Genomic DNA, 12,784 nt, shown 5'->3' on the forward strand with positions numbered 1-12,784 from the left:
TGTCCCCACCCTGGGGTGCTCCACCTTTGACACCCCCTGAGGCATGGGGGATTTGGGGTGATTTGTGGACGAATTTTAGGTGATTTAGGTAACCAGTGGATGATTTTGAGGTAACTTTGGGGGGTGACGGGGTAATTTGGGTAAGATTCAGGTTTATGTCAAGGTGATTTTGGGGCCATCTTGAGGTGATTTGGCAGATTTTTGGAGGTGACTTTGGGGTAGTTTGGGGTGATTTGGGGGATTACTTGGGGGTGGTTTTGAGTGATTTTTGTGTGGTCTTGGGGATGATTTGGGGAGATGTTTGGGGTGATTTGAGGTGCTGCTCAGTCCTGGGGAAATCGTGGGGTGACCCCCTGCACTGGCCAGATTGTCACGATTGTCACCTGAGCCAGGACCTGCCTCACCTGGATCCCACCTTGGCTTTATTCAGATCAAATCCTTGGTTTATGTTGTCTTTTTTCTTGATTTTTTCACCTGGAAATGGCTGAGGCCGGTATTACCTGGAGCATCCAGGGATGAGGGATCTGGGGATGGATCTCCCTCACCTGGGCAGATCCCTCACCTGGACACCTGCCCAGAGCCACTTCAATCACTTCACATATTCAGCAGAAATAGCGAAATCTTTGCTTTTCTCCCCAAAACACGCAGCGATGTCCGTTCCCTTCCCCACCCCCCTGAGAGTTATTCCTTTATCCTCCAATTTTCCATAATTAAATCTGGGTCTGGAATTCTTGATGACCTTGTGAGGTCACTTCCCACCTGCACACACCTGGAGGCAACACCTGTCCCAGGTGGGTGAACACTTGGTGCCTCAGAGCTCCAGCAATGGAGCATCCTGTCCATGCCAGGAGTCACCTGGGGGAAGGGCTGCCAGGTAACCACACCTGGGGGCTCTCCAGAGGGTTTCCAGGTGTTCCCTGTGAGGAGGGTGGCCAAGTGACGACACCTGGGGGTTCCCAGGTGGCTGCTTGTGTCCTCTTGCTGGGAGTGGAGGGTCTCCAGGTGTGCTGAGAGGCTGCAGGTGCTCCTCAGCTGTCCCTCACCTGGCTCCCTATTTCAGGATGATGTGGTAGCTGTCGCTGGTTTCGGCTGCAAAGGAAGCCAAGGTCACCCCACAGCAGGTGAGGGAAAGTGGGGAGATCTAACACAGGTGTGGCCCAAACACGGCCCCAGGTACTCACACACCTTTCATGGTGTCCAGCACGAAGCAGGACTCATCCTGGAAGTTCTGGATCATCTGAAAAAAAAAAACAAACCCAAAACACCACCAAATTAGGGGCTGTTTCCCAACAAGGGAAACAGGGAGGGGTTTGGGCTCCAAAGGGCTGGAGGTGCCCAGGTGGGTGCTCAGGTGGGTGCTTTGGAAGCACCAGCTGGTTTTATTTCGCTCCTTCCTTGTGCCCTTCCCAACACCTGCACAGGTGATGATCCCTGGTGATCCCATTTCCCGAGGTGAACCCCCAGGGGCTCCCTCCTGCCTCCCCAGGTACCTGTGGGGCAGGTGGGCGTTACCTCGTCGCTGACCAGCACGTGGATGCCCGTGGGCCCCTGTTTGTAGATGTGCTGGATGTGCTGGGCGGGGACACGGAACAGCTGCGCCAGCTTCTCCGTCAGCTCAGCCGCCGTCAGCTCCTCCAGGTACACGGCGTGGTACACTGCAGGGAGAGCTCAGGTGTGTGCTCACACCAGGCACACTGCAGGGAGAGCTCAGGTGTGTGCTCACACCAGGTAAATGGTGTGGTACACTGCAGGGAGAGCTCAGGTGTGCTCACAACTGCCCATGTGTGCCTCCCACGGCTGGGCTCACCTGTGCCTCAGAACAGGAACCTACCTATCACCTGTGTCCTGTGCAGGATTTACACACCTGGCCCCAAAAACCTCTCAGCCTCACCTGGCCTGCTCCAGGTGGGTTTTATTCCCAACAGGTGAGAATGCTGGAAAACCAGCCGCTCCCCAGGTACTGGGGGAAGCACCTGGGTTCTCACAGGTGTCTCCAGTCCTGGCTCACCACAGGTGAGATGTCAACACCTGTGTGGTGGCACAGAGGGAGGGAAATCTGGGGTCGGGGGTGGCATTTTTGGCACCTTGGCCTGAGGGGAGTGGGCAGGTCCCCCAGGTGTACAGAGAGCCCAGGTGAGCTCTGTGCTCACAGGTGGGGACAGAGGCAAGGGTACAGGTGAGCAGGGGTCAGGTGGGGAAGGGGCTCATCTCAGAGCACAGTGAGGCCTCATGTCAGAGCTCAGGAGGGGGTGGGGCCATTGGGTGCTGAGCACCTGTGGGCAGGTGCTCTGCTGGAAACAGCTGCCAGCACATCCCTGTTTCCTGAGCCCCCAGGTGTGATTCCAGATTCCCAATCCCCCCCAGGTGTGACCCAGACCCTCAATCCCCCCCAGGTGTGATCCCTGCTCCCCAATCCCTCCCCAAGTGTGATTCCTGCTCCCCCAAGTGTGACCAAGACCCCAAATCCCCCCAAAGTGTGATCTCTGCCCCCCAATCCCCCCCAAGGTGTGATCCCCACCCCCCCCAAGGTGTGACCCCTGCCCCCCTCACCAAAGAAGGTGCCGGCGCTGCCGTCGCCGTCCTCGTGCTCGTGCTGGGGGTCCCTCACCTGCTGGGACTCCTGGCACACGTAGATGGTCAGACGGGGCCGCACCATCCTGCGACAGGTGAGGGTCACCTGGGCTCCCCCTCCCCAGCCCCTGTCCCTGCCAGGTGTCCTCAGGAGGAGCTGGACAAGCTCCTCCCACAGGGAAACCCCTCTGGCTGTCTCCACCTGGCCGATCCCAAGGAGTCCCCTCAGGGTGACCCTGGGTCCGCATTCCATGGTGCCATGGGGCAGGAATTCCCACCTGGAATTCCCTCCCCTATCCTGGTATCTTGGATGGGGCTTCCCAGACATTCCCACCTGGACACTGTCCCTCTCAGCCTTCCAAAATGCACCAGGTGTGTCAAAGCCCTGGGGCAAGGCCCTGCTTTTGAGGGGAAGCCGTGAGCACCATCCCCTTTTTGGGAACTTTCTGGGCAGGTAACTGCACCTGCGTGGGTCACAGATCCTGGATCAACAGGAATTCCTGGCTTCTGCCCCATTCCTGGACTTCCAAAGTAAAATAATTCCTAATTCTTAATTCCTCTCTCCCACCTGGACTTCCATTCCCAAAGTTCCCCTAACTTGGGACGGGAAAAGACTGGGCCAGGTGTGTCCCAGCCCCTCCAGGTGAGTCCCAATCCTCCCAGGTGTATCCTGGCGCCCCAGGTGTGTCCCAGCCCACCCAAGTGAGCCCAAATCTCCCTGCAGGTGTATCCTGACTCCCCCCAGGTGAGCCCCAGCCCCTCACCTGCCCTTGAGGGCGTTGAAGAGCCGGATGCCGTCGGCGGGGCCGCAGATCTGGATCACGTCCTCCCGCGTCAGCTTCAGCAGATCTGCCCCTGTCAAACCCCCACGGGCCAAATTCACCCCGAATTCACCCAAACTCACCCCAAACTGACCCCAAAGTCACCCCAACTCACCCTAAACTCACCCCAAATTCACCCAAACTCACCCCAAATTCACCCCAACTCATCCCAAATTTACCCCAAATTCACCCCAACTCACCCCAAATTCTCCTCTACTTGCCCAGAATTAGGATTTTTCACCTGCTTTTCCTCAAAATCAGCCTTTCCCAGCTTTGCTTTGTTTTCCCTCAAATTGCCATTTTTTGTTTTCTCCAAACCAGCATTTATTCAACTTCAAATTTCCTAAAATCTGCATTTTCCACCTCTCTTTTCTCCAATTCTTATTTTCCAGCTCAGTTTCCCTCAAAATCATCACTTTCAGCCTTCCCCCCCCAAATCACCACTTTTCAGCTTCATTTTCCCCCAAATCAGCAATTTGCAGCCCGATTTGCCCCAAATTCTACATTTTCCATCTCTGTTTTCCCCCACATCAGCAGTTTTCAGCTTGGTTATCTCAAACTCGGCATTTCCCAGCTTTGTTTTCCCCCAGATCAGCTATTTTTTGCTCCATTTTTCCCCAACTTGGCATTTTTTAGCTCAGCCTTCCCCCAAACTGCCATTTTCCAAGTTTACTTTACCCCAAATTAACATTTTTCACCTGTTTCCCAGAGTCAGGTTTTCACCTTAATTTTCTCCATAATTAGCATTTTTCATCTCAGTTTTCCTCAAAATCAACATTTTTCACCTTTTGTTTCCTCCCAAAATTGTAATTTTCCAGTTTCACTTTCCTTAAAATCAGCATTTTTCAGCCGATCATCTTTGCCTGAATTCAAGATTCTCCTCCTCTGTTTTCCCCAAAACCGGCATTTTCAGCTGTTTTTCCCCAAAACCAGCTTTTTATCCCCAAACATCCATTTTTCAGCTTCATTGTCCCCACATCATCCATTTTCACCTCCTTTTCCCAAAATTGCCATTTTCCAGCTCCATTTTCCCCAAAATCAGCCCCTCTTGTGTTACCTGTGCCAGGTGAGCTGGGGGAGGCGGGGCCAGGTGAGACATTAGATTGGCTTATAAAAACAGGGATTTGGGCAATCTCACCTGGCCCAGGTGAGGGGGTGGAGGTGACCCAGCCCAGGTAAGGGGAGGTGACCTGGCTCAGGTGTGCGGAGGTGACCCAGCCCAGGTGAAGGAAGGTGACCCAGCCCAGGTGAGGGGCGGGACTCACCTGAGAAGTTCCTGAAGAGCCGTGAGAAGGTGGAGAAGCGGTTGCGGTGCAGCCACTGCTGCGCCTCCTGCGGGGTCCAGGTGGGCAGCAGCGTCTGGGGGGACAGGGGGGGACACAGGTGCTGCCAGGTGGCCTGGGTGACCAGGTCAAGTGTTTGCACTCAGCCAGGGGCACAGGTGAGCTCAGGCTGGGCCAGTACAGGTGTGAAATGACCCCCCCCCGAGCAGGTGGGATGAGGTGATGAGCTCAGAGGTGACCTGGGAATGTTTCCAGGTGATGTGGAAGTGTTTCCACTGAGGCACAGGTGAGCTCAGGTGTGAATTCCACCCCCCAGGTGGGCACAGGAGGGCTGTGGCCTCCCAGGTGTTTGCAGGTGACCAAAGTGTTTCCCTGGGGAACCCCTCAGGTGTACCTGGGCAGGTACCTGGGCAGGTACTTACGTCAGCCAGGGGTGCGGGGGGGGTCAGGCTGGTGGCTCGGGGACCCACTGCTGGGGACAGAGGGACACGTGTCACTGGGATACTGGGGACACTGGGACATTAGAACTCGACACGGGATCATACTGGGATACCTGTCCCAGTGCGCACTGGGGTCACTGGGACAATACTGGGGGTCCTGGCACTGGGACACTGGGGTCACTGTCCCAGTGGGACACTGGGGTCACTGTCACTGGATGGCACTGGGGTCACTGGGATGGCACTGTGATGACACTGGGGTGATACTGAGGTCACTGGGTCACGGCACTGGTGGCACTGGGATGGCACTGGGGTGATAATGAGGTCACTGGGTGTGTCACTGGTGTCACTGGTATCACTGGGGTTACTGGGGTCACTAGGATGGCACTGGGGTCACTGGGATGTCACTGGGGTCACTGGGGTTACTGGGATGGCACTGGTGGCACTGGGAATCACTGGGGTCACTGGGATGGCACTGATGGCACTGGGATCACTGGGATGTCGCTGGGGTCACTGGGGTCACTGGGCTGGCACTGGGGTCACTGGGATGTCACTGGGGTCACTAGGATGGCACCAGGAATCACTGGGGTCACTGGTGTCACTGGGATCGTTGGGGTCACTGGGATGTCACTGGGGTCACTGGGATGTCACTGGGATCACTGGGGTCACTGGGATGGCACTGGGGTGTCACTGGGGTCACTGGGATGTCGCTGAGGTCACTGGGATGTCACTGAGGTCACTGGGGTCACTGGGATGTCGCTGAGGTCACTGGGGTCACCGCCCACCCCGTCCCCAGTGTCCCCCCACTCACCCGTCCCCGATGGAGAAGCTGCTGTGGGAGCTGTTGAAGCCGGGGGACGGCGCGTTGGGGACGTAGGTGACCTCGGGCCAGGGCGAGCACTGCGGACACGGCAGGTGAGCACAGGTGTGCCTGGCTGCTCCTGCACACCTGGGCTGCACACACACACCTGCACACAGCTGCACTGCACACACACACCTGCACACAGCTGGGCTGCACACACACCCCTGCACACCCCTGGGCTGCTCCTGCACACACCTGCACTGCACACACACATCTGCACACCCCTGGGCTGCTCCTGCACACACCTGCACTGCACACACACATCTGCACACCCCTGGGCTGCACACACACACCTGCACACAGCTGCACTGCACACACACCCCTGCACACCCCTGGGCTGCTCCTGCACACACCTGCACTGCACACACACATCTGCACACACCTGGGCTGCTCCTGCACACCTGGGCTGCACACACACACCTGGGTTGCTCCTGCACACCTGGGCTGCACACACACACCTGCACACAGCTGGGCTGCTCCTGCACACACCTTCAGTGCACACACACAACTGCACACACCTGGGCTGCACACACACACCTGCACACAGCTGGGCTGCTCCTGCACACACCTGTGCACACCTGCACCCCACACACACACCTGGGATTGTACCTGCACATATCTGCATACACACAACTGCACACACCTGAGACTGTACTTGTGCACCCCTGGATACACCTGGGACTGCACCTGCACACACCTGCACTGCACACAGACATCTGCACACACCTAGCCCTACACACACCTGGGCTGCTCATGCACACACACACCAGCACTACACGCACACACCTGCACTGCACATACACACCTGCACACACCTGGCTCTGCACACATCTGCCCAGCTCAGGTGAAGAATGTCCCCAAATCCCTTTTTCAGATACAAAAGCACCTTCTCTGTCCCCAGTTCTGCCTGGCAGGTATGAACACCTTGAGCAAAGCTCTCGCAGCAGCACAGCCCTGCTCCCTGGCATCCAGGTGAGGCAGGTGAGCTCACCTCGGTGAGGATGGTGGTCTCGTAGGAGGGCTGGTACTTCTCCTTCTCGTGGGGCGTTCTCTTCTCCATCTTCTCCCGATCCGTCTTCTGCTTCCGGTCAGCTCCCTTGGGCTGGAAAAGGGACAGGCCAGGACAGGTGTGTGGGAAACTCACAGGTGACACAGGTGACTCAGCCTTCTTGGTGCTCAGCAGAGGGAAATAGAGCAGTTTTGGGAAAAGCTTGTCCCGAAGGCCTCTGCAGGAACGGGGGTGTGACAACGTGAATACACCTGTAACCACGTGAGGATACCTGTAACCATCTGAATACACCTGTATGCACTTGGTGCACACCTGTAACCCCCTGTGCACAGCTGTAAGCTCTCTGCAGACACCTGTAACCACCTGAATACACCTGAGCTGTGTCTTCCACATCTACATCACCCAGGCAGGAGATGGGATTTTGGGGGCACAAACTGCACCTGGACACGAGGTCACAGGGTTGGCCTTGACTTTGCCACACCTTGAACACCTGGGCCCCTCCTCCACTCAAAATCAGGGAGATCTCACTCAAATCCCAAGGGAAGCACAGATGTGGAACATTCACAGGTATCCAGGTGTTCCTCTTGGCAGATCTCTGAGGAAATTCCCTTAAACTTGGCTGTACCTGCACTCACAGGTGAAGGAATTTGGCCCAGGTGGATCAGGGGAGGGCAGAGCAGGACCCAAACCCCACTGACCCCCTGAGGTAAACAGGTGAGAAAAGAGGAGCCAAGGTGAGATTCTGGGGGTGTCACAGGTGGGATGGAGTCACAGGTACCCTGAGGTGTGAACCACAGCAGGAATGACCCCTCCCAGCCCCTCCCATCACCTGCTGCTGTTCCCAAAGGTGGGAGGCTTCAGAAGCACCAGCAGCCCCCAGCACAAACTGGGACAGGTAAATCCAGGTGGGAAGGGCCTGCAGGTACCTTGAACACCTTGATCTGGCAGCTGGCAGAGTGCAGGTGCTCCGTGTACTCCCCGCTCTCGTTCTCCCTGAAGGTGTCGATCTGCACGCGGAAGGGAACGCCCTTCTCGCCGCCGTGCTTGCGCAGCGTGAACTCCGTGCTGATGCAGTGCACCTGCGGACAGGTGAGCACCCTGTGGGAACACTGCTGCAGGCCAGAGCCCACCTGTGCCTCACCTGGGTGTGGGCCAGAGCCCACCTGCCCTTACCTGGATGAAGACCGAGGTCCTCTTGGCTGGATCCCACAGGAACTCCACGGTGTTGAGCTGTGTCGGGTTCGCGCGGGGGTCGATGATCCCCACGGACATCGGGATATCTGTGGGGGGAACAGGTGAGGCCCACCTGGGACCCCCCACCTGCCCCAGCCAGGTGAGACTCACCTATGTCCAGGATCCTGTCGCCAGGTCTGTTCCACCTCCAGCCCTCCAGCTGCTGGTGCTCCGTGTACTGCAGCCGCCGGTCGTGGAAAACCACCCGGAAGATGCTCTGGGGAAGGGGGAAACATCTCACCTGGAGCTGCCCTGGCACACCTGGCCAGATGTGCGGCCCTTCCCTGTGCCACAAAGGGGCAAAGGCAACCACCCTCCCCCCAGAACCAGGTACATCCCCCACCCAGCTGCAGGGCCCTGGAGAGCACCTGGTTGGGATGGGCACACCTGGCCAGGGGTACCTGTGCTCTCTGCTCACCTTCACCAGCTTCCCGTTGATCTCGGGCAGCTCCCCAAGCTTCCTGTTGTCCAACATCCGGATCTCATAGGATTGACCTGGGGGCAGGAGGGCACCTGAGGCTTTTTTGTTACCTGTACCTGTCACCTGAGCTCCTTGGTCATTTGGGGTCCCACCAACCCAGAGCTGCCAGGTGTATCTGAAAGCAGCAGGTACAGCCTGAACTTGTAACTCCCATACTATAGAGCTGCCCAGCACTGACCTGTACAGGTACAGCTTACACACACCTGTAACCACCCTGCACACACCTGTACAGATACATCTTACACACACCTGTATAGATACATCTTACACACATCTGTAACCACCTTGTACACTTGTACCACCCTGCACCCACCTATACAGACCCACCTTACACACACCTGTAACCTTGTGCACCTGTAGAGACACACCTGTACAGATACACCTTACACACACCTGTAACCTGCACACACCTGTACAGATACATCTTACACACACCTGTACAGATACACCTTACACACACCTGTAACCACCCTGCACACACCTGTAGCCTTGTACACCTGTAGAGACACACCTGTAGATATACCTTACCCACACCTGTACAGATGTACCTTACACACACCTGTAACCACCTTGTACACTTGTTACCACCCTGCACCCACCTATACAGATACACGTTACACACACCTGTAACCTTGTACACCTGTAGAGACACACCTGTACAGATACACCTTACACACACCTGTATCCACCCTGCATACACCTGTACAGGTATATACCTTACACACAACTGTAATCCTCTGCACACACCTGTACAGGTACACCTTACACACACCTGTATCCACCCTGCACACACCTGTTACCACCTTCCAGTACCCACACTTTAACCAGGTGAGACCCCCCAGGTGACTCATGCTCCACCTGGGCAGAGCACAGCCAGGTAAAGGCACTGCCACACAGGTGGTGTGTAAACCACACGCCAGGTGAAGTTCCCATTTCCCAACAGGCACAACCCAGGAATCGGCAATTTCCCCTGGGAAACAACAACTTCCACAGGCAGAATATTCCCCTGGGGGTGGTTCCCAGGGGAACCTGGGCAGGACAGGTGTGGCCTCACCTTGGTTGAGGTAGGTGAGGGTCTCGTCGTGCAGTTTGACGGCGGGCGAGGTGGCGGCGCACAGGACGTACTGGAAGGGCAGCAACTTGTCCTGGTTCTCCGGGGGCAGACTGGACTCCTCCTGCTTGAAGATGGGCAGAGCCAGGACGTCACTGTGGAGACAGGGAGTCACCTGAGACAGGTGAGCTGGGGGGCAGGGTCAGGGACCCCATCAATCCAACCTGGGCCTTGGTACCTGCGGGAAGAGCCCCTCCCGAAACCCGGCTCTGGATCCTGCCTGAGCCCAGCACTGCAGGTGTGCCCAGAACATCTGTCCTCAGGTGCCACCTGCTCACCTAAATACACCTGTGGCCATCTGAACACACCTGTGAGCACCTGGGGTGCACCTGTAAGCGCTCCTAATCCTGGCTGCAACCACTCCAACAACCACAATTCCCACTGTAATTCCACCCCTGCTCCTTCCCTTTTCCAACCACAGCTCCAGCCCAACTGCATCCCGAATCCATCCCAAATCCATCCCTACAGCATCCTGAATCCATCCCTACTGCATCCCAAATCCATCCCTATGGCATCCCAAATCCATCCCAGCTCCAGCCCAATTCCATCCCGAATCCATCCCAGCTCCAAACACAGCTCTGTGCATTACTTCAGCCATAATTCCAACAGTTATTCTCTCCCTACTCCTTCCCAACTCCATCCCTACTCCATCCCAGCTCCAACTCCACCCCAACGCCCCCATTTCCCTCCCAATCTGTCCCCATGTCCCCCTTGGTGCCCCAACTTTGGCATATTTTGGGGTTCCCTATGCCCCTGGCATCCCCTGCCATTCTGGGGACCCCCAGAGACTTTGGGATCCCTCTGGAGATTTGGGGACCTCACAAGATTTTGGGGTTCCCTGGAGATTCTGAAGCCCTGACTGGGGATTTGAGATCCCTTCTGGAGATCCTAGGGAACTCCCAGGATTCAGGGGACCCCTGGAGATTTTGGGGTTTTCCTTTTGGGGACCCCTGGAGATTTTGGAATTTCGCTTGGGGATTTTGGGGACCCATGGAGATTCTGGGGTGCCTCTGGACATTCTGGGTTCCCCTGCTGCTGCAGGTACTGAGGCGCTGCCCGGCGCCTTCAATCTCCAGCTCATTTTGGGACTCCCCACTCGGCCCCTGCCTTCCCCGGGGTGTTTTGGGGTGCCCTGTCTGTTTTGGGGTCCCTGGTACCTCATGCTGTAGGCGCCGGCGCCGAGCTCCTGCCCGATCCCCGAGAGGCTGGCGTCGAAATCCTGCACCAGCCCCGACTCGATCACCTCATCCGCCAGCGGCAGCTTCAGCGCCCACGCCATGGCCAGCAGAGTACCCCAAAAACGGGTGCCGGCTCACCCCCAAATACGGGGGGTCGTCAGGGTCGCCCCCAAGAAAAAGGGGGTTCCCGTGGTCACTCCAGAAACGGGCGGCCTTGGGGACACCCCAAAAATGGGGGGGTCAGGGGTTACTTAAAAACGGAGGGATTTTTAAAAAGCGCCAAAAGCGTGCGGCTGGGGCACGCCCAAACACGGGGCTCCTTGCGGCCACCCCAAAAAGGGGCTTGCAGGGGTCCCCCCAAAACCAGGGGGATTTGGGGCACCTCAAGCGTGAGGGAGCCTTGGGGGTCACACCTCCAAACCGATGGGCCTCGGGGTCACCCCAGAACAGTCTTCAATGTCACCCCAAAAACGGGGTTCCTCAGGGTCACCCCCAAAACAGAGGCTCCTGGGGGTACCCCAACGCCACCCCGTTTTCTGGGGGTACCGAAGCCCCCCAAGCCTCTTGAGGACCCTCTCCTGCCGTGACTTATTTGGGGACCCCCAAAACCCGCTACCCCGGGGGAGCGAACGCCAAAAGCCCGCTAAACCCCGAGGCTGCACCCCCGCCCCGGGGCGCCTCAAAGGCAACACCTCGGGAGTCCCCCGAACCCCAGAACCCCTGAGAGGCGGCACCCCCGGGGGGCCCCGAGTTCTACGGACCGACCCCAAGGGCTGCACCCCAAAACCCTCCAGCACCGCGGGCGCTGCCTCCGGCTGGGACCCGCGCTCCGGGCTGGAACGCCCCAATCCTCGCTGGGACCCCCCAATGCGAGCTGGGACACCCCCAATCCAGGCCGAGACCCCCCAATTCCTGCTGAGCCCCCCTGATCGGAGCCCGCCCGCCGCAGTCTGGGCCTGGCCCCCCCCGCTCCGGGCCGGGACCCCCAAACGCGCCGCTCCGCCAAGATGGAGGCGGCGGCCCAGCCCCCGCCGATGGGAGGATGGCCCCGCCCCTCCACCGTGCTCAGCCAATGGGACAGCGCCTCGCGACGTGACGGGCGGCCACAATAGCCAATAGACAGCTCCGCGCCAGGCAGGCTGCTCGGGGATTGGCGGCGGGCGGTGCTCGGCTCCGTGAGGCGCCTCCTGCGGGGCCGCGGGTTCGAGTCCCGCTCCCGCCTCAGGCGTGCGCTGAGCCGCGCCGGCCGCAGACGGGCGGGCCGAGGAGGAGGAAGGAGCCCACCACCCGCACAAATCTTGAAAAAAAGGGGAAAGGAAAAGAAAAAAGAAAAATACTGTTTATTTCACACCACTACATCAAGTGCATCAGTCTGCCGCGGCCCCCGCAGGCGCCCCGGTGTACCCCGTTGCCCCCATCGCTCCCCGGGGGCGCTGGAAGCCCCCAGGCTCAGGGCACGGGGAGGTGGGGAAAGGGCGCTGCCTCTGTTTTGGGGTTCATGCCCCCCAAACCCGGGGGTGATGTCCCCAAAATCCACCCACGGGACGTCCCCAAGGTGGGGGATCACCCCCAGAAGCCCCTCACGAGGTGGGGGACCCGCAAAACCAGCGTGGGGGTGACATAAATTTGGGGTCACCCCTGGTGAGCCGTGACATCACCTCAGGGACACAGGAAAAAGGGCAAAACCCAGAAAAATGGAAATCACTGATTTTGGGTGGGCATGTGACACCTGGGGGCGGGGGTCTGTCACCACGTGTGTCACAGGTCGGGGAGGTGCCACATCAACACGCTCGGGTCG

At 58.1% G+C, this 12,784-nt stretch overlaps 1 protein-coding gene across 1 annotated transcript; it reads right to left on the reverse strand.

The window, feature by feature from the left end:
* Positions 1–612: 612 nt before the first annotated feature.
* On the reverse strand, positions 613–11,167 carry LOC136372829 (transcription factor CP2-like). Its single transcript, XM_066337658.1, is given in 16 exon segments — positions 613–1,089; positions 1,186–1,237; positions 1,513–1,655; positions 2,551–2,657; positions 3,336–3,426; positions 4,658–4,751; positions 5,098–5,118; positions 5,120–5,147; positions 5,924–6,012; positions 6,966–7,076; positions 7,910–8,062; positions 8,157–8,263; positions 8,328–8,433; positions 8,635–8,711; positions 9,752–9,903; positions 10,966–11,167. Coding segments are annotated over 16 exon segments (1,491 nt in total). The 5' UTR covers positions 11,088–11,167; the 3' UTR covers positions 613–1,051.
* Between the last annotated feature and the right edge of the window lie 1,617 nt (positions 11,168–12,784).

This window comes from Sylvia atricapilla, chromosome 29, assembly GCF_009819655.1.
Source record: "Sylvia atricapilla isolate bSylAtr1 chromosome 29, bSylAtr1.pri, whole genome shotgun sequence".
Lineage (NCBI taxonomy): Eukaryota > Metazoa > Chordata > Aves > Passeriformes > Sylviidae > Sylvia > Sylvia atricapilla.